General features: G+C 36.1%; 1 protein-coding gene across 3 annotated transcripts in view; it reads left to right on the top strand.

The window, feature by feature from the left end:
• Pacrg (PARK2 co-regulated) overlaps positions 1-22,106 on the top strand; it is a 511,308-nt gene that overhangs the window by 60,220 nt on the left and 428,982 nt on the right. For all 3 annotated transcript variants that reach the window (XM_005390691.2, XM_005390692.2, XM_005390693.2), the window contains exon 2: positions 11,017-11,151. In XM_005390691.2, the coding sequence (XP_005390748.1) occupies positions 11,017-11,151 (135 nt within the window). The remainder of the gene's footprint in view (positions 1-11,016; positions 11,152-22,106) is intronic.

The following is a 22,106-nucleotide window of genomic DNA, read 5'->3' as shown; positions in this document are numbered from 1 at the left end:
AAAAAAAAAAAAAAAAGGGGGGGGGGAACAAGTACAATAAAGAGATATTTTTGATAAACTTTTACAGTTACTTAATATGTTTCAATATAAAGAGTACATGCCAATTGATACTAATGTAGAAAATATATGAACACATGTTCACAAATGTGTGTATATAGGATTTATACTAAAATGTCCCCAATGTTAGCCATAATAATCTAATTTTTTTGTTGTTGTTTTTGGCCTTTTTGAGACAGGGTCTCACCATGCAACTCAGGCTGGCCTTGAACTTACAACGATCCTCCTGCCTCAGCCTCCCGAGTGCTGGGATTACAGGTGTGCGCCCCTACACCTGGCTCAATAATCTAATTTAAACAGCCAATCTGTTCTCCTTTTTAATTAGCAAATAATTTATCAAGAATCATCAACTACACATAATTTTTATCTTATTATCTCAAATCTGTGACTCAATTTGAAGAGAATAATATAAAATATAGAAAATGTCATGTGTCTGAAATATTTAATGTAATATAATAGGAAAAATATGGAACTAACATAAATTCCAATGTAATTGCAGATAGTTATTAGAATGTTGCTTAGACACGAAAAAGAAATTTTAAAGTCAACAGCAATAGCAGAACATAATACATGATATAAAATCATGTATGAAAAGATCAAAATTGCAAAAATGTAGCATTTGCCATATGTATGTTTTTGGAAAGTTTAGAAGGGGAAAAACATGAAGTTATTAATAGTTGGTAGAATTACAATTGACTTTTAAAAATTCAATGAGAATTTTTAAATTTAAGACATTCTGCAGTTTATTAGTTACATTATTTAAATAAACATATTTTTTCTCTTTTAAATCAGATTTTATTGGTACATTTTCAATATACATAGTGATCACATTCATCTTGGAGAATTTACACCTGTACATGATATAACTTGGTTTTTTCTTTACCATCCCAGTACCCTCCTTCAACTCCTTTTCCCCTCCCCATTTGCAAAACCTTTGTTTCCATGTTTTCCTTTTCTTTTTTTACTTTTCCATTCTTTCCTTTTCAACTTTGAAGTCTTGAAATCTAAGTCTTAGCTTGACTCTAGCTCTTCATATTCAACTAGTAATGTGGCCTAGATAATTCTTTTATATTTTGTGTAAGTCTTTGATTTTTTTGTAAAATCATTTCATATACTTTTGTTGAAGTGGATACCAATAATGTTAGCAAAACACTGAGTGCAACGTGAAGGGATTTTGTCATTATTTTTGATGCAACTCTACTATAAGGCCTTTGGGAACAGTTCACCTTGACTCTACCTGCTCCTGACTCCAGTTCATTTTGTTTAGATCTTGACAAGTGGAAACAAGATGCAGAGATATTAATTTCCTGTGTATATATCTGTTTTTAGATCTTGACAAAACAGCCTTCCTAACTGGGTGTGGTGCCACGTGCACGTAATCCCAGCACTTGGGAGACTGAGGTAGGAGGATCCCCACAAGTTCAAGGCCAGCCTGAACTACATAGTGAGGCCCTTTCTCAGAAAACCAAAAACCAAAACAAAACAGAACAACCTTATGAAAGGAGATGACATGATTTTCCCTGCCACTCACTATTAACAGCAGTGTCTGATTTTATTGAAAACGTATAGGTACATGGCAAATAAGACAAATCTTGTCTAGCTGCTATCATCCTAATATGCTGCTGTATTATTAATATATTGCCCAAGCTTCTTTCAATCACTCTCCCTGGTTATACGAGCTCACTTCTGTTACTGTTGAGGTGCATCTTCTATTGTACTGGAATTTGCTTCTTGCCATAATTTTGTATCATTTTCCTAGAAATTTGGTGACCTTAGGTATTGCAGAATTTTTAATGCATTAAAATCATTACAACTGGCAAATGGGGCAGACACTGAACTACAATACTTCTTACTCAGAAGCCGGGCCTGATGGCAACAAATGCAACAGTCCTGGGACTAATGGTCCATGGCCTGAGTAACTCAAAATAGCACGAGCCTTACCTACCAGCTGCACAGTGACAGTGCTTTAATAAATCAAAATTTCAGGTTGAAGCTTACATAAGTTTAAAGTTAATTTCTTTGTATCTTATTGTTTCAGTGTTTGAGTGGGTTGGCTAAATGGATCAGTTAAAATAACACAGTGTAGATTTCCCACTTGAAATTAAAAAGTCTTTTTTTTTTTGTAGCTCCAGCTTACACTGAAGAATAAAAATAATGAAAAGGAAAATTTCAAACGTTATGATGAAGAATTTCAGAAAGCCTTAAATTCTTTCCTACTTATTATTATTAGTTTTGTGGCCATATGACAGAAACTGTGATCTAAGTCCTAAATCCATTACAGCACATTCAATAAATGTAGGCATATAAAGTACTCTATCATCTGAAGTCATTTCAAATGCATTCAGTATCTTGGTTCCCAAGTGCATTAGCTTTTATTAAAAGCATTCTGCCGCAGCATCCATTCTTCCTAATTGGTTTACAGACTGCCCCCACCACCAGGCAAATCTTAATTGCATTTCCTCACAAATCTAGTTTGATTTATGGTTCCTTATTTGCTTTATATTATTTATAATAAATCAGGGTAAAAAATGTTAAAACATGTAATAAAATTTACAGTAGTTCCTTTTTCACAAATACAGAACTTTCCTAAGGATTATTAACAATGTAATAGCATTTTTGCTTATTTTAAAAGTTGTTCAGTCAAGCTATCACCATTTGTATGGTTTCCAATAATAATATCTTCATTACCTTTCCAGAGATAATTGTATTTCACTTGTTTTTTTTTTCATGAACCTATTTTTTAAATTATCTGGAATGATTTAGGTATTGTTATAAAAGTGCTATGTCCTCCTATAAAGGTTAGAAGGGTACATATGTATTTGGAACAGGAAAACTCTTATCTGTGGACACAGCATCAGTGTAAGATTGGGTAACACCACTGCTGCACTAAGAGGCCTACTTAAGAAAGGTTTTTATTTTTTATTTATTTATTTTTATGTTAAAAAGGAAAAAAAATTCAAAACATGATAATAGGGGGTAACAATGGTTAATACATTGCATATTGTCATCTTTAAATTACCCAGAGTACAAGATATCAGCATGTAATTATCCAAACAATATTAGCATAAACCTTTCTAAGAAAAGGTTTTTAAAAGCAGAATAAGAAAGTAAAGGTGAAAAATAAGTAAACAACAGAAACATAGTGACAGAGGATAATAGATACTCAAGAAAAAAAATTTCCTCATTGTTCAGAGATTGCACATTAGTGTGAGTTATTTTGTGTGATCAATCTTATATTATGTCTGGTGGACTGAGCAACTTCATTGAAGGTAACAGTATGTAATGTAGCAACCATTGTTAATTCCTATTATTTTGTTTTGAGGTCATGTATTATTTTTTGTTTTGTTTTGACTTTGTCTTCATTATTGTTTTGTTGGTTTTTTTTGTTTTTTTATCTTTAAATTAAAAATAAAAATAAAATTCTAAGTAAAGACTTTCTATGAAACCATAGGTGTGGAATCAGTTCTCTAGGGGGTACATGAAAATTTATGGGAAGAGAGAAGTATAAGTGATCTGTATCAATTAATAAAAAGCCTTCTAGATTTTCTTAGAAATGTGTTCATTCCTTCAAAAGTTTGAACAGTTAGAATTTTGAGTACAGGATGAGAAACATTAAAGTGTATTCAGTTTAAGAGACAAAAGAAAAGAGAAGTTGATTTTGAAACATATACAAACATAAGGGGGAAGTGGATAATCTCCAGCAAATTTTAGGTCACTCAACCAAGAGGGAGGCTTACAGCAAAAATAATAGTTTGACTTCTAGCAAAACCTGAAAAAAATGGTTAGCAGATAATAAATAAACAAATTAATCTAAATAACAGTTGTAGTTGAGGTAAGTAAGGCATTGGGACCTACATCTTCACTGTAACAGCAGAGACCACATGGAGAGCTGGGATTTGGATCCCTCCTAGCAGTAAGGAGATACTTGATTCTACTGGAGTGGAATCAGAGGACACCCAGCAGAGAGACTGCCCAGTGTAAAGGAAGCCCCCCAGTCTGCAGCGTCAGTGTAGACAATCTGGGGAGAGGGGGCAGTAATGAGGCTGTTTCTACCTTTCAAATCCAGGGATGTAGTAGTGAAGGCCTCAGGGATATCGAAACCTTCAGTCTCAGTACTGATGAGGCATTCCCTCATCTGAGGTCAATAGAGTCCAAGTAGAGTACTAAAACTACACTCCCAACTTGGCAGTAATGAGCAGCTGTCCTCTCCCATATCTCTACCAGAAGTGTTGGAATAAACAAGCTAAAGTAGAAAGTTTAAGATCCAGCATTTCCTAAAAATATCAAATGTCCAGGTTTCAATAGAAAATCCATAATAACACTGATAGTCAGGAATATTTAAAAGATGATGACAAAATATAACTAATAGATGTCAACATTAGGGTGACAAAAATGTTTGTGTTTAAAAACAACCTTGAAAGTAGCTTTTGCCAAAATTGCTTCATTTAGCAATTATGAACACCTCAGAACAATGGAGAGAACACACAGTCCCAGGAAAGAAACAGATGGCAAAGAAGAATCAAGCAGAAATTTGAGAACTGAAAATTACAATCACTGATAATAAACCAGAAAGAATGTTTGGGTTCAACAATAGAATGGAAAGAGCAGAAGGGAGAAACCACAAACTTTAAGACAGAGCAGTAGAAATTACCCAGTGTGAACAGCAGAAAAAGAAATGTTGGTAGTAAAAAGGGTTCAGTTTCATTTGAGACCAGAAGGAGGTCAAGCCTGAAAAAGTACTCAAATAAATAAGGGCTGTAAATAAATTCACAGCAGACATGAGCCTACATGTAAACCTGCAAAGCTGAGCAAAGTTCAAATAATAAAAACACAAAGAAATGCATGCCAAGGTAAAGCATAATTAAACTTTTGAGCACTAAAGATAAAAAGGTATTGCCGTACTAAGAAAAAAATGAAAACTTACCTATAAATGGAAAGACAATTTGAATGATGGCAAATGTCTCATCAGAAACTGTGGAGGAGAGAGGGGAGTGGAATGAGTACTGTAACAGCTAAAATACATAATCAAGAATGAAGAAGTCAAGTCGCAATGAGGTGATGGAAAGCTAAAAGAATTTGTCCTTAGCAGACCTACCGTAAAAGTTGTCTAAGAAAGTTATCTAAATAGGAAACAATAAAAGAAGAAAGAAAGAAGACAAAAGAGTTTCCTTTTCTTCTTGGCTTTTCTAAATCATTCTTGAGAATTGGATAAAAAAAATAAAACTTTCTGGTGTGGCTTTAAACGTATATAAAAGAAATATTTCAGACAATTAAAAATAGAAGGTGACAACTGAATATATAGAGAGGAATGATTTCTACATTTCTCTTCAACTAGTGCAATAACAATATTAGTAAATGTGATAAGTTATGTATATATACCTTTAACCAATCACTAAAAGAATTATAGAATGAGATATACTCAAAGTCACCATAGGTAAATTATAATAATATTCTCAGCATTTTCAAGTAACGAAGAGAAGGGAAGAAAAGTAGAAATTGAAGTGCAGAATGAAAAGAAAACAAACAAACAAAAAACCTGATACTTAAGCCATACAACTTCAGTGAAATAGTCTAAAGCAATTATGAAGGCAAAAGTATTGAATGAAAAATGCAGCTATTGAATGAAAAATAGTCTGAGACAATTAAAAAGTGGAGATTATTAAAATGAATTAAAAACCAGGAACCAATGGTATGATAAATAAAAACAAAAATAAGAAAATCAAATATAATAATATATTGTCAGGTTGAAAGTAAAAGCAAATAGAAAAAATATACAAAGTAAACAAATTTCATCAAAAGAAAATTGGAGTGGGTACAATATCAGATAAAGTAAACTTTACAGAAAACTTACCAGAGACAGAGGGATAGCACCTAAAGTAAACTATATAAAATCTCAAGAAATTGCAGAATAAAAACAAGCCATCAGTCTACCAAGAAGTCATAAAAATCCTCAATGTGTAGACGTCAAATTTCAGTGTGGCCAAATATATGGAGTGAGCACTAGTCAGAGACTTCAACACCCCAAACTGCCAGGACATCAGCAAAGATATGAAAACTCAACAACATCCTCAGGGACAGGACCTAATAAAATATATATAATCAAAATATATAGGCAACAACAGTTCTCTACCCAACAAGAGCAGAATACATATTTGTTATAAGTGGAAAATATATCAAGGTAGACTACATTCTACACTTGTTATGGTTAGAGCTGTTATGGTTTGAGTTGGGCCACCCAAAGCTCATGTGTTAAAGAAGGCTTGATCTCCAAAACACCAGTGTTCGGAGGTGGGGCCTTGGAGAGGTGAGTGAATCATGAAGCTTCTAAACTCACCAATGGATGATAATGGACCTGGCAAGGGATGATGAACACAGATTTCTGAATCTATGAGCCAAAATAAATTTTCCCTCCTTACAACTGAATTTCTCAGGTATTTTGTTGCAGCCTTGAAAAGCACAGAACCATAAAGCAACCAACAAATTTTAAAAACTGAAATTGTACAAACACTTCTAAATAATCCATGGATCTCAAGGGAAATTAAAAATATATTAGCCTGGGTGAAGATGAAATTGTACATTGATGGAGACCACTATGAAGCAGACCTGAGCAGGACTTAAAAGTTAATGAATTGGCTTTTCATGTTCACTTGTGAATCTGTGCAAGGCCTAGGCTCCTTATCTGGAAATGGCAGACTCATAGTAAGTGAATCTTTGTGAGTCACTAATCTTTACTAACACCTGTAGTAGTGGATGAAGCCGGAAAGCCTCAAAAGATAAGATCACAGCCTAGGACACCTGGGTCAGATCTCAGCTGGATAAAGATTATAGCCTCAGGCATCTCACTCCTGGGTGGATTAACTTAATACTTTATTTAGAGAAGTCCTTAAGTGGTTCTGCCTTTCTTGAGTACTCCTCTCCCTTCTTCTGATAACCAAATAAATATGGGTGACCCAGAGAAGGTCTTGGTCTTAGCCCTGAGAGAATTAAGAATTATTTGAGAGGGCTTTGATCCTCCTGAAGCCCTGAAATCATTCCATTTGCCTCTTTTTATTTAGTCTTTGCCATACACTCATTCAGGAGATTGTGGACCTGATCAGCCTGCAATTGCTAAGGGATATTATTAATGCCATAGTACATATAAAACTTGTAGGACATATTGAGCTAAAACAATGCTGACAGGGAAATATATGGCTCTAAATGCATACATTAGAAAAGAGGAACAAACAGACAAAACAAAAAGAGTCAGGTGTGGTGGCACATGCCTGTAATCCCAGCACTCGGAAGGCTGAGGCTGGAGGATCACTGTGAGTTGAGACCAGCCTAGGCTACAAAGTGAGGTCAAGGCCAGCCTGAGCTGTATAGTGAGACCCTGTCTCAAAAAGACAAACAAAAAAAGAAAAGGAAAGAAGAAAAGTTTTTCATCAATCATCTAAAACTCCCATTTCAAAAATTAGAAAAATAAAAACAAATCAAAAAAGGAAATAAAAAATGTAAATGGATAAAATGAAAACAAAAATAGAGAAAACAATGAGAAAAGAATGACTCTGTAGAGAGAAATAAAATTTACAAACATCTCACAAAATGGACAAAGAAGAGACAGAGACACAAATTACCCAGTACCAAAAATTTAAAAATACAGCCAGGCTTGGTGGTGCACTCCTGTAATCCCAGCACTCCGGAGGCTAAGGCAGGAAGATCATTGCGAGTTTGAGGCCAGCCTGGAGTACAAAGTGAGCTCAAGGCCAGCCTGAACTGCATAGTGAGACCCTGTCTCAAAAAGATCAAAAAAACAAAAAAGATTTAAAAATAGATATCATTACATACCCTGCAGACAACAAAAGGGGAATAAAAAATTACAAAGAACTTTACACCCATGAATTTGATAAATTAGATGAAACAGGTCAAATTAAAAAAAAAAAAAAAACACCATACTGGGAAACATAATTTAAATAATTCTACAACTGTTAAGGAAATTGAATTTGTAATCCTAAAACTTCAAAATGCCACATAAAATGGTAACAAAAGAAAAATCACATGAGCATATTAACTGATGATTAAAAATTGACAAAATTGAACATTCATTCATAATTTTAAAATCTCACAAAAGTAAGTAGTTCCTCAATTTGACAAAGACCACTTATTTAAAAAAATCACAGCTTTATTCTTAATAGCAAAAACAGGAAACATAGATATTCTTTAATGGTAAGTGGTTAAACAAACTATTGTACATCCATGCTATGGAATACTATTCAGCATCAGAAAGTATTGAGCTATTGATACACAATTTATGTCACTGTCCAGAGATTTTTTTGGAGTAAAAACAAAGTAAAAGCTAACCCCAAAGGATTTCATTTTTTTCTTGAGTAACAAAATCATGGACATTCATTGAGAAGTGATAGCTTTGCCAGGAGGCAAAGAGCCCAAGGCAGCACTAAGGGTTATAGAAAATGCTCATTTCTTTGTGTCAATATCAGTAACCTAGTGATCATATAGTCCCATAATTTCTCAAGATGCTACCGTTGGGGAAACTGAAAATTGTACATGTGTTCTCTAGGTATTATTTCTTAACACTGCTTGTGGATTTACAATAATCTCAATACAAAGTTAAACAAGAAAAATAAAATGAAATAAATGGTGCATCTGCTGACCAGGAATTTGTAATGTATAACAGTGATATGAACATGCATGTATACATATGTGCCCAGTAATTAGTAATGTATAATAATGATATGCACATGCATGTATACATATGTACCCATGCACACCAATTATGCACATACACTCTTGTTGTTTTTTATTTTTGTTTTAATTTTTGTTTTTGGTACCGGGAATCAAACTCAGGACCTTGTGCTTACCAGGCAAGCACTTGTGCCACTGAGCTATACTCCTGGCCTGCACATACACTGGGGTTTTTTTTGTCCTTTTGAGACAGGGTCTTGCTGTGCAGTTCAGGCCGGCCTTGAGCTCACTTTGTAGCCCAGGCTGGTCTCCAACTCACAACAATCCTCCTGCCTCAGCCTCCCGAGTGCTGGGATTACAGGCGTGCACCATCACGCCCGGCTACACTGTTGATTTATAATTTTCTGTGAATATATATTCAAGCACTCATGCTGGTTTATTATGAAGTTTCCTTTGTTACATATTACTCTATCACTTTTTCTGAGGATTTTAAAATGCTGCCAAATTGGTCGATGGAAATATTTTTGTAAATTATTCACAAAAAATTTGCCAGTCCTTTGTAATTTTAAAAATGAGACTCAAAATTTATTACTTCATGGATTACAAATGCCTAGCAAGCATAATTCTTCAGTTTCCATGATAGTAATGTAGCTGCAATGTTCTCCTCTGTATGCAGTGCTTAGCTCAGAGATCTGCACGAAGTACTTGTCAAAGTCATGTGGTTATTTAACAGTTGAGTGAATCTGACAAAAATGGTGGTCAGTGTTTCTAGTACCAGAAGAAATTTCAAAACTTGAGTGTGAAAGGGAGTATCTTGATTCCCACTGGTGAGCCCTAGTGTCAGCTCAGCTCACATATTGGGAGTAAGCGCTACGTCACAGACTAAATTCTAAACTGAAAGAAGGACCTTGTGCTACCTTGCTTACTACCTCCACTTCAGCACCTCAGCGTCTTAGTGTTTCTTAACATCATACCCACTTTCAAACATTATCCTTTAATAATGAATTAGTCATATCACCTATATTTATGTTACATATATTATAGATGTTAATACATTTATTAAATGTAGTTTAAAAATTTTTCAAAGTTAACATAAAATAAATTAAAATCTAAAGTTAAATTATTTGATAATCTGTCCATATTAATTCTTAGAAAAACAGTGATAATTTTGTTAAACTAATCCATGAAATGTTTGCCATTTACCTTTTTTAACAAGTAGGAAAGACAGTCATGTTTAGTTTGGCTATAAGAAACAACACTACAATAGACTATAATTTCCTAAAGAGGTCATTTTTCACTTGAATTTTATAGTTCAGATGTAAACTGCAGATTTCAAAGATGTGCTCAATGTAACTAATTCCATGGGGAAATATTTCCTCTTCAATGAAAATTACAGTTAAGGTGGCAAAAACTTCTCATACAATCTAATGTTGCTTCCTCATGGATTCATATCACCAAATGTCTGCTCCGTACACATCCTCCTTTTTAAAATAAACTTTCCAATTTATTATTAATTTATATCTCTTTTTTTTGGTACCAGGAATTGAACTCACCACCTCACATTTGCCAGGTAGGCACTGCACAGCTGAGCTATATTCCTGGCCCTTTGTGTATTTATAGTCTTGTTAATACTCATAATATGAGAACATGTACTATTATTTTATGTATTGCTAGAGAGATTGAGAGGAAATAATCTAAATTCATTACTTCAGTACTCCATAACATATATCAGGCCTAAGATTATAATTTATAGTTATTAGAATTTTTTAAACTTTTAACACTGTGATCTTAGCTATATTAAAAACATTGTCTTTAAATATATTGTCAGAGCCTGGCATGGTGGCGCACGCCTGTAATCTGAGTACTAGGGAGACTGAGGCAGGAGGATCGTTGTGAGTTCGAGACCAGCCTGGGCTACAAAGTGAGGCCAGCCTGAAGTACATAGTGAGACTGTGTCAAAAAGACAAATAAATAAATAAATAAAGTGTCAGACTTCCTTACAAAATGATATTTTAAGTGACTTTTTAAGGAATGCTTTCAAAAGTAGCTTGAAACACAGTAGATACTTACTAGTGATTTTAAAATAGTTTTCTTCCCCAAACATTTATATTAATGGAAGGTTCCTGCTGTCCCTGATTAATTTGATCTTTTTCTTCCAGCATATTTTATAAAAACTAAAAAAATGGTGTCTTTGTTGGGATTTTTTTCTTTTAGTATGTTTTAAACACTGATGTTTTTTGTATTTTGTTTTTTTTTGGTTTTTTTTTTTTTGCCTTCAAGGTGCGAGGCCCTCCAAGCGCAGGAGCGTTTAAGGAAAGACCAACCAAGCCCACAGCGTTTCGGAAATTTTATGAGCGGGGAGACTTCCCGATTGCCCTTGAGCATGATTCGAAAGGAAACAAAATAGCCTGGAAGGTAAGTCAGGGCACAGCTGCAACAGCCAGCTGTGCTCGCTGAAGAGCCATCTCCCAATGCCAAACAAACTTGGCTGCTAAGTAAATAAGCTGGAGTAATTTCTCAGCAAATGGAGGATGGTGGGTAAGCTCTTAGAAACCCCCTGTGTCAGCCGTCCACCTTGACTAACAATTAAATTATAGTCTGCGAAGAAGAAAATGACAGAGTTGCTTTGCCTTAGAGAATCGTCTGCTGCCCAATTCATCTCTATTTTTATGAAAACCTGGCAGCGCAGCCCATTTCAGGCAGTCCATCAAATGATGGAACTGGCGGCTGGATGCGGACAGCAACAGCCATTTATCTCCCCCAAATTTCACCTTCCTGCAGGACACTTCCAAATGGAAGCTTTAATTACCTAAATGGATAGGTCAAGACTGTCTGCTCCCTGGAAATGTAGGGCAGAATACAAAAGAGAGCCGCTCCTAGGTGCCGGGCGCGCTCTGTGCATGCCAGCCTGCACGAGGGCTTGTCACGCCGCCCTGTTAGTGGCTGACCTCTGCTGAAGCCATTACAGCTCAGACATTTTTCTGACAAAAGGTTAATTGGCTTCAAAATAAATGTATTGCCTAATGACTCCATTCTAATGTGAGTATGTTTCTTTCTAAAAGGCTCACTGATGTTATTTGTAAAAACTTGCCAATCTCTTAACCAGGCAAGGCTTTTACGTTTAATTTGAAAAATGAATACTGATCTCCAACCACTTCTGCTACTTAATTGTTTTTTGTTATCAGTGACTTTGCTTTTGGTGATATTTATCAGCTAAGAAACAGCTTGCCCATGTAGAGACAGCAAAGCCCTTACAAAAGTCTGAGTATCACCTCAAGTTAAGGAAAATAAAAGATTTTGGTCAAATAGCAGTTAAATTAAGCAATTGACATTTTAACTGAAGAATCCAGCCATCAATTATTACAAGCCAGAATAATTGCTTGTAATTATTAACAAATAATGTTACAAATAAAATTATAAAATCAAAGAATTTATCTAAGTAAATAGCGTATAAAGATGTGTTAAAATTAACTTTTCTAGGGCTGGGAATTTAGCTCAGCAGCACAGCGCCTGCCGGGCAAGCGTGAGGTCGTGAGTTCGATTCCTGGTACCAGAAAAAAAAAATTAACTTTTCCCCTCTCTAGAAAGGCTGAAAGTATTGTTTTATCATACCTGTATGTCTTTCAAATGCTTTCATATTATCAGCAAAACATTTCTAAATCTTGAGCCGTCATCTCTATTCAGTTATCAAACTTAGAATTATCTCAAGTTACAAAAGAAACATGGCAGTATTATTCTTAAGCCTTGTCATAAATTTTTCAGAGACAGGGTTAGGGAACATGATTATCTTCTTTGTATTCATCTTTATTAGAAGGTGAATTTATTATGTGAAAATATATGTGTGGGGAAAAATGTATACCAATTATAACTAATTTAATCATTTAAGTATTAACATATACTCAAAGTTCTGTTGTGATTTTTTTTATTCATTTATGTTTGATTAATTACATGGAAATTATGTTTGCTTGTCCACTCACTGGTTTATATATAACACAGATGCATTTCCTGATAACCTGATTTCTGCTGAGTAAGATGTGTCATAATATTTTAGGAAAAGTAGTTTTGGTATTTTAAATAATTATAACCTATGTGTAAATTGCATTAGTGAAAAGTACTAATATAGATTTACTTTGACCTAGTCAAGTAACTTTGTGAATAACATTTAGAAGTACCAAAAGATTAGAAAAAAATCATCTTGAAAAGAAAATTATTAATAAAAATATGGAATGAATCACTTTGCTTTTTATCTCTCATGATCCAACAGTCAGTAGGCCTAAAAAACTACTTTTCTTTTTTATGGTTATACTAATTCTTTTAAATTACAATTGATTACAGTACCATTTCAGCAAGCTAAAAGGAATACTAAAGAGGGAACAATTTATATGCCCTTACTGGTAATATAATGTCATATATTTAGAGAAACACCTTATTCCAAGTTTAGCATAAGTGCTGCCAAAGTGAGCACAAGAAAAGTCTAGAAGCTGTCAACTTTTAGCTCTTAGGCCCTTGGTAACGTATTTCCATTATATTACTGTAACACTGAAGATGAGACATTAACATTAATAAACATAACCTGACTTGTGATCATTCAATATATTCATACTTATTCTTTGGTCCATTTACAGTGGGCATACTCTGGGGCTCACCAGGAGTAAGGGACTTATTCAGGATGTCATTTCTAAGGAGGGGCCAAGAATATTGAAGGCAGCAGGGCCCCTGCTCCATCCTCAAAGCTAAAAACAAAACCTGAGGCCAGCAGAGTTCTTCTCTGTGTGGACAGAGAATAGGTTCCTTGTGAAGCCAACCTTTAGTCTCAGTCTTTCCTTGAAGATTCCTGAGTAGCTGAGCTTCCCCAGGAAAACACTGGCCATCTTTAAACACTCCTGGCTCAGATTCGGAACTCCTAGGGGGATTGTGACTGACTGAAATAGTGTGTAGAACTGAGTAATAAGGCCATCTCTGTCATCAAAATTTTGAGAGGGATGTGACTCTGAAATTCTTAGGACTCTCTCCCCTAAATAATGGTAAAGGCTGTGTCCCCTTATCTCAGTGTTATTCCAGTCTGTAAAGTTACAGGTATAGGGAGTCCCTTCTATTTATTCAGGATTTGCTGATCCAGTCATCTCCATACTAGAAACCACAATACATTTTTGAAATAACAAAAGCACTCTATGGAATAACATCATAAATATCCTTAAAAATCAGAAAAGAGTTAGAGACACGTAAATGTCAGGGATTTCTCAGTCCCCTTCCTGTCCTAACGCACACGGAAATGGTCATTTGTTTCTGCTGCCAGAACAATATGAGAGGCCAAAAGGCATAACCTAGCCTGTTCAGCCTATTTCTTATGGTGCCTCTAAAGATCAGAGTGATGTTGATGAAGGATGTATGATAGAGTCCACCAAATAATATAAGAGAAATATTGTTAGGTTTCCGGTGCAGAAAAGAACCAAAGATAGAAAAGAAATAAGGACACGGAGAGGACAGGGCAGCGTGCCATACCAAATCCCTCTGGGACTAGACAAGGGAGCTGGGTCTATAAAGACTCTGGCTAGGGGTGGAGCTTAAGAGGCGGGCGTAGTGACGTGTCAGGAGCTGATTGGGGGTTTCTTCATACGAGAAGGGCAAGAGGAAGTTGTACTCGGGGCTGAGGAGAGGAGAAAGGGCCAGGGGTCATTGGGAAGAACGGCTGTTGTTTTGGGCTTCAGCCATGTTAGACCACCACCACCAGAATACCTCAGCAGTTCATACCGGGGCAGGAGCCTATCAATATTATAATTCCCAACCATCTAGGTGTCCAAAATGCTGAGTTCGTGTTCTCTAAAATCAAAGAATGAATTCTAGGAACAATGGAGGTGAAGAGTAGGAAGAATTTATTGAGAGAAAGAAAGCCTTTGTCTAAGAGGGACAGAAGCTGGACCAGAAAGTGGATTGCCCACGACCATGCTGCTCAAAGGTGTTTTATTGAGCAAAGCCATGAGGTAAGGCTGGCTCAAGGTGGGTCAGAATTATAATCAATCAAAAGATTACAAGTATCGTCACTTAGGTAATACTGATCCAATGGAAAATCACAGGATGGGTGTAAGGTGGGACGAACTAGGGTGGACCAATAAGATTACAACAAGTACAGTTGCTTAGGTAACATTGATTACATGGGAATCAAATGAGGAAGCCAGTCGAGTAGCAAGCACGGGTAGAGCATACGGGACTTTCCTGGAAGGGGTGGGTCAAATAGGCTTTGGTTCCCCCACCCATAGTGATTGATGTCTATTTAGCATGTCAATCACTGCTGTTAGTCCCTAGGGGAAACACGTGGGTGTAGTCCTCCTCTTTTCCTGACTTGCAGTGAACGCACCTCTAGCCATAGTTATCTTCTACACTGACTTTTTTTTTTTTTGTCCTTTTGAGACATGGTCTCGCTGTGCAGTTCAGACTGGCCTTGAGCTCACTTTGTAACCCAGGCTAGCCATGAACTCGCAATGATCCTCCTGCCTCAGCCTCCGGAGTGCTGGGATTACAGGCGTGTGCCACCATACCCGATTCTGCACTGACATTTTGTGGGCCCCGGCACTGGCTGACTGCCTACAACATTTCTACATAACTTAGCTATGTATAATAATAGCAGCAGAACTTTTTGCAGTAGCTGGAATGTTTTACTTTTGCACTGTCCAGTGTACTACAACGGGCCATATGTGTCCATTACACTCCTGAAATTTGCCTAGTGAGACTGAAGAATTACATTTTTTATTTTATTTAATTGTACTTTAATTTAAGTAGCCACATGGTTACCATAGTATACCAAGTAACTATATTAAGATAAAAGCATTCAAAAATGAATGCCTGAATCTGTTACCTAGAAAGCAGACCTGTTAAGAATTATTATTAAAAGAATAACAATTATTATTAAAAGACTTGTGCGTGCATTTTTACCATGACTCTCTGTGCTTATCATAAGTTTCTTGATAAATGTGAAAAAACTTTCACAAAATATTTCCAACAAAAACTTCTAAGTACTTATTAGTGGTGAATTTTTATCAATGAAAGATAAATACAACTGATACAAGATAAGAAATATACCGGGTAAACTCGGAACTACTTTTTAAAAAGTTTTAAAATATGCGTTTCCTAAATATGGCTAAAAATTCTTGATTAGCAGTGATTGGAACCATAATGCCATAAGGGTTAAAAATTTTAATCTGCTGCTTTTTCTGTGTTCTTGTTTCTCCTTTTGGTCAGGAAATAGGACTGATATCTTCAATATACGCATTACGCACACATACAATCAGCATGAACAATGGAAATGGAAATTTAAAGTTTGTGTTTGAGTTTGCTTATCTGAAATTTCTCTTCTTCAGTATCCTGTATAAATCACAAGGATGCTGATTGGCGTGGGGGTGGATAAAGCTGTATCTCCGGTTCTTCCATATGGAAATTCAGGAAAGAGAAGAAATGTTGCATTATCTTGCAGAATATGCAGCCATTGTTTCCTACTCTGGTGTTTAAACAAGGAGCAAAGGGAGTCATACATGTAGAAGGTGGCCCAGAGAGGAGTTTGAAGCCAAGTATGAAAGCATAAGTCATGAGGGGGATATGAAATTAAGGGAAGTTCATACCGCTTTTCTGTATCTGTCCTCTCACTTCTGCTTCTAGGTATATGTCATCGTCAACCAACTCAGTGTAAGATGGTCCCAGGGCTCTGGAGCTTTTGCGGCTCCTCTCCTCCCCTCCCCTCCTCTCCTCCCTTCCCCTTCTCTCCCTTCCTTTCCCGCTCTCCCTTGTGCTCTCTCACCTTCCTCCTCCATACCCCCCCCTCCTTTTTGCCTTGCTCATCCCTGCCCTGTTTCCCTTACACTTCTTGCTCTTTCTTACTTTCTCCTTCTTCCTCCATCTTTTGCTTTCTCTCCTTTTCCCTCTGCCGCTTTCTGAAATCTATTATTCTTTGCTGTGGTTTTTCCAGGGTTGATTTGGGGGGAAAGAGCCAAGAGCCCATTCTAGGCTCTATTTGGCTCTATATTTCAAATGAAGTCATTTGAAATATTCATCTGAGGGAGCTTGAAATAAAAATTTTTATTTGCACACTTACTGAGGAACACAACTATGAATCATAGGTAACACAATGAGACTCATTTTATTGTGAAATTGGATTCCAACCCACTGTTTTAAATAGCATAGGAATACAAATTATTGTAAGATAATCACTCAGACTTTCCGACATGGCCTAGGGGAGAAGTGAGGCATTGAAGAAGCTTGGAAGCAAGACATCAGATAACGCAGATATTGTGAAATGGGTGAGGCAGTAATACCCAGGTACAGAAAATAAACAGAAAGAAGAATCCTTTTGATCAAACCAAATCTCTATTGTTGGAAAAGGGAAGCTGGACCATGGCTGGTCCACACCTGCCCTCACTCCTTTATCCAGGGAGCAGGCCACCACCAGAGCATTTCTGATAGCCTGAGGGAAGGAGACAGCACTCTAGAGGCCAGACATCTGGGATTGGCTCCTAACATACACTCCTACCCCACTAGAAGAGGAAGCTCAACATGGGAGTAAACTGTGGTTGGGTCTCAGGAAAGCCTCAGACTACAACCAGAGAAAAGGCAAATCCAACAACACAAAAACAGGCAATCCCTCCCCACTATCGTTCTCCCAAACACCAGGCAACCGTATGTCCCTGTGACATCTTCCCCACTGTCACCCTGGGAAGAGAGAGGCTGAATGTCACAAACTATGGGCAGCACCAAGTTTGGTGGTAGAGACCCATAGATCCCATCCCTAGAGATGTGGGGAAGGGGGTAGACTCCATAAAACTGAACTAGAGTGTGCATTTTCCTTTTGTTTCCTCAAATACCAGAAAAGTCTGAGACAACATTAAATCCTCTCCACTTCCCACCATCCTGAGGCACTGACCTCCCAGCTCCTTGTCATGCATTGCTAAATTTGTCTGTTTCTTATTTCATTCTTTCACTGTAGCCCTCACACAGGCGGGGATCTTGGCCATAGCATGAAGGGAGCTGTGTGGATACTCTGGCCATATGGGGTTTTTTCCTTGTTTGGTTGTCTGTTCTGGGACTTCTTTGTTTTTTGTTTTTTTTTTTTTTTTCTTATTATTGTCTTTCCTTTGGATTTTGCTTCTTTATGAGTATTTTTAGTTCTCCTTTCTTGTTTTTTTCTTTTTTTTTAAGTTTTTCTATTTTACTCTCTTGGACCTTCTCTGTTTTCAAACTTTCTTCTCTCCTATTCTTTTTGCTTCCTATTTTTCCCGTCCCCTTTTCTTCCTTCTCTTCTTCTCAACTTTTTATGTGGGATATATACACACACATATATATATATACAAAATAGAATAAGTATATATATATATATATATATACACACAAAATAAAATAAGAATAGCCCAGTGCATTAATTGTGTGGTACTATTCTTGGCCCTGTTGGGGTATGTGCTTAAAAGATCTAGACAAAACTAATTATAAATACAGTGGTACCTTGGTTCATGAACTTAATTTGTTCTACACTTGGCCATGTTTGTGTTCATGTGGGACAGGTGGCCATGGTCATGTTTGTCACCAGGTGCAGAATTTGTGAGCAAAAATAATGTTTTGCCAAATGCTTCTGTTTGCAAACCAAATTATTTGCAAATTAAATTGTTCATAAACTGAGTTACTACTAGATATTAATAGTCTCCAACAACCTCACAGCTTCCCCTCATCTTTAATTACAATTACCTCTCTCTCCTCTCTCCTCCAGTGACCACAAATACTGTCTCAACCCTCCTTCACACTAACCAGCAAGTTCATCCCCCCACTTTTCACCTACTGACATTTTTCTTACCTCCCCCTGGTCTTATTGACTTACTCCCTGCCTTTTTCATTTCCTATTTTCTTCCCTCCTCTCTCTACATCCCAGACTAACCACTAATAGCAGTAGCTATAAGGGTTACTGATAAAAGGATAAAATTGTCAAAAAAAATTTTTTAATGGTCATGGCTAATGTATGGTTGGATCTGTATATCCTGTTAAAACCAGTAGGAATTTCTCCTTATAACAAAGTGACTGAGTATAACCCTGTTAAACTGAATAAGTAAAAATGGTTGATACTATCTCTTGACAAATAAAATGCAGAACACATCACTGGAAAACAGAACCTAACTAGGAGATCTTAATACCAACAACAAAGTCTCTTCTTGCTACTTGACCTCAACTCTCAACACACACAAGAAAAGTAGAACATGGAAAAAACAAAAACAAAAAGAAAACAAGGCAACAAAATGCTTCCAAAGCCTCTCGATTCTCCAAGTCAGATCTAAGGGAAATGATGGTTGGGAAATTAAATGCCAAGCTGTATGAAATGATTGAAGAGGAAGCAAAGGAACACAGTGAGCTGAAAGATGACATAACAAAACTGTAGAATTAACAAGCCAATTGACTGATACATTTAAACAAGAGTCAAATAAAAATTGGAAGAGTTGACCAATACAAAGCAAGGACAAATTTACCAAAGAAGGGTGCCTAAGGGGAATCTCAGAGATAAATAATTCTATTGAACATGCAAACCCCGGCAATGATCAATGGGAGGAGAAAGCCTCAGACTTTGAGGACAAAATAAAAGCACAAAGTGATTTACTCAGTTACCTTAAAAACAATAAGACAGCAAGAAAAATTGCAAGAAAAAAGTCAGGTATCAGATAACAGAAACAGGACTAACCAAAGACTAATTGGAGTTAAGAGAAAAATCATAGGACAGTGTACATAAAATTTTAAAAAATTTGTGCAGAAATATTTGGAAGTATGGGGAAAGAACTCACCACACAGGTAAGTGAGGTTTATAGAATGCAGATAACAGTGATGAGAGAAGAAGCTTCCCATGACACACCATAGCCAAAACTCCCAGAAGTCCAATGCAAGGGCAGAATCTTAAAAGGTGACAGAGAAAAGCACTAATAAAGGTAAATCTTAGGATTACAGCAGACTTTTCAACACAAACTTTAAAGGCTAAGAGAGATTGAGGTAAAATTTTGCAAGCCCTGCAAAAAACAACTTTCAAACCAGACTGCAAAACTATCTTTCAAAATCAGCAGACAAATAAGGATATTCCAAAATTAGAAACACCTTAGAAATTCATGACCACCAAACCAGCATCCCCTGCAAAATTCCCATGCATATCCTAGACAAAGACAATGAAGTCAACAAAACTGAAATGTCTGATGGAATGAATACATCAAGCAGGTTGAGCAGTTAAACAAAAGGGAGAATAAAAGAATCAACAACAGAAAAATAATTCAATGACAGGAATGAGTAAATATTTGTCAGTAATAGCTCTCAGTGTAAATGGCCTCAGCTTACCAATTAAAAGACACAGCTTGGCTTGGTGGATCAAAGCCAAAATTGAATAGCTTGCTGCATTCAAGAGACACATCTAATCCAGAAAGAAATTTTTAGAGTAAAACTCAAGAGGTGGAAAACAATATTCCAGGAGGGAAATCATAACGATCAGAGTAGAAATTAATGAGGATGAGACTGAAAATTTACAAAGAATTAATAGTCAAAGAGCTGGCTCCCTGAGAAAATAAACAAAATAGTCAAACCCTTAGCCAAATGTATGAAAAGAAAGAAAAAAATCCAGATCAATGCAATTAGAAGTGAAAAAGGCAAAAATCACAGTGGACATGGCTGAAATCCAAAAGATAATTGGTAATTACTTTGAAAAATTATTCTCCTACAAGTGGATAATCTATAGGAAATGGAACAACTCACAGACATCTATGAATTACCAAAACTGGACCAAGAACACATGAAACCCCTGAATAATCCAATAGCAGGCAATGAAATTGAGGCAGTAATAAGTACCTACCAACTAGGAAAACCCCAGGACCCTAGGCATTCACTGCTGAATTCATAAGAACTTCAAGGAGGTTTATGACAGCAATATTCCTCAAGCTAAATAAAACTGGAAAGGAATGTTTACTCCCCAAACCATTCCTATAAGCTTGCATTACTCAGATTCAAAATCCAAAGATCCAATCAAAAAGAAAACTACAGGCTTGTCCTTTTAATGAACATAGATGCAGAAATTCTCAACAAGATACAAGGAAAAAAAAGAATAGAAGGGAAAAAATGAAAACAAAGCTTCTGTGAATAAAAAGGGGGAGAGGGATTAAGGCAGGGGAGAGGAATAGGGAAAAAAGAAGCAACGTATATCATGTACAGGTACAAATTCCCTGTGATGAACATTACCATTACATGTATCTAAAATGTACCAATAAAAAAGACTTGAAAAAAACAGAATGTTATCAATCATCAACACATTTATGCATTAAGACCAAGTAAGTTTCATCTCAAGCAAACAAGGATGGTTCAACCTATGCAAATCAACAAATGTAATGCGTACATAAAGAGAAGCAAAAATGAAAATCACCTGATCATCTCAATAGATGCACAAAAACCCTTTGACAAAATCCAACATTCATCCATGATTAAAAAGCCTGAAAAAATGCGTACAGATGGCCCTTCATGTATGACAAATATGTTGCCAACATCATATTAAATGTTAAATGGAGAAAAGCTGAAAACTTTTCCTCTAAAATCAGCAACAAGACTAAGATATCCATTACCGACATTTCTGTTCAATGTAATATTAAAACATTAGCTACAGCAATCAGGCAAGAGAAGGAAATAAAACATATATGCGTAGGAAAGGAAGAAATCAAACTATCATTATTTGCAGGTGACATGATCCTCTACTTAGAAGACACAAAAATTCCATCAAAATATTCCTAGAATTAATAACCAAAACTTCAGTGGTGGAGCAGGATACAAAAATCAATGCACAAAAATCAAGTGTCCCTGTACCAATAATGAACCCACTGAGAAAGAAATAAGAGAAACACTACTATTCACAACAACTTTAAGAAAATTAAATACTTAGGAATTAATCTAACAAAGGGAGTGAAAGAAGTGTATAATGAAAATTGTAGTACTCTGTAAAAGGAGATCAGGGATGATATCAGAAAATGGAAATATATCCCCTATTCCTAGAAAGGTAGAATAAATATTCTCAGAATGGCCGTACTACCAAATCTCCATACTTGTTATGGAGTTTTAATGCAATACCAATAAAAATACTAACAACATTCCTCACAAAAGTAGAAAACACTATCCTAAATTTTATAAGAAACCAGAAGAGATCCATAATAGTAAAAGAAATCTTGAGCAACAAAAACAAAGAAGTCATCATAATTCTGGATTTCAAATTCTACTACAAAGCTACAATGAGCCAGGTGTGGTGGCATGTGCCTGTAATTCCAGCACTCAGAAGGCTGAGGCAGGAAAATCGTTGCAAGTTTGAGACCAGCCTTGGCTACAAAGTGAGCTCA

The sequence above is a fragment of the Chinchilla lanigera genome, unplaced genomic scaffold (assembly GCF_000276665.1).
Source record: "Chinchilla lanigera isolate Chin_1 unplaced genomic scaffold, ChiLan1.0 scaffold00038, whole genome shotgun sequence".
NCBI classification, from domain to species: domain Eukaryota; kingdom Metazoa; phylum Chordata; class Mammalia; order Rodentia; family Chinchillidae; genus Chinchilla; species Chinchilla lanigera.
This window is presented reverse-complemented; position numbering and strand designations above follow the sequence as displayed.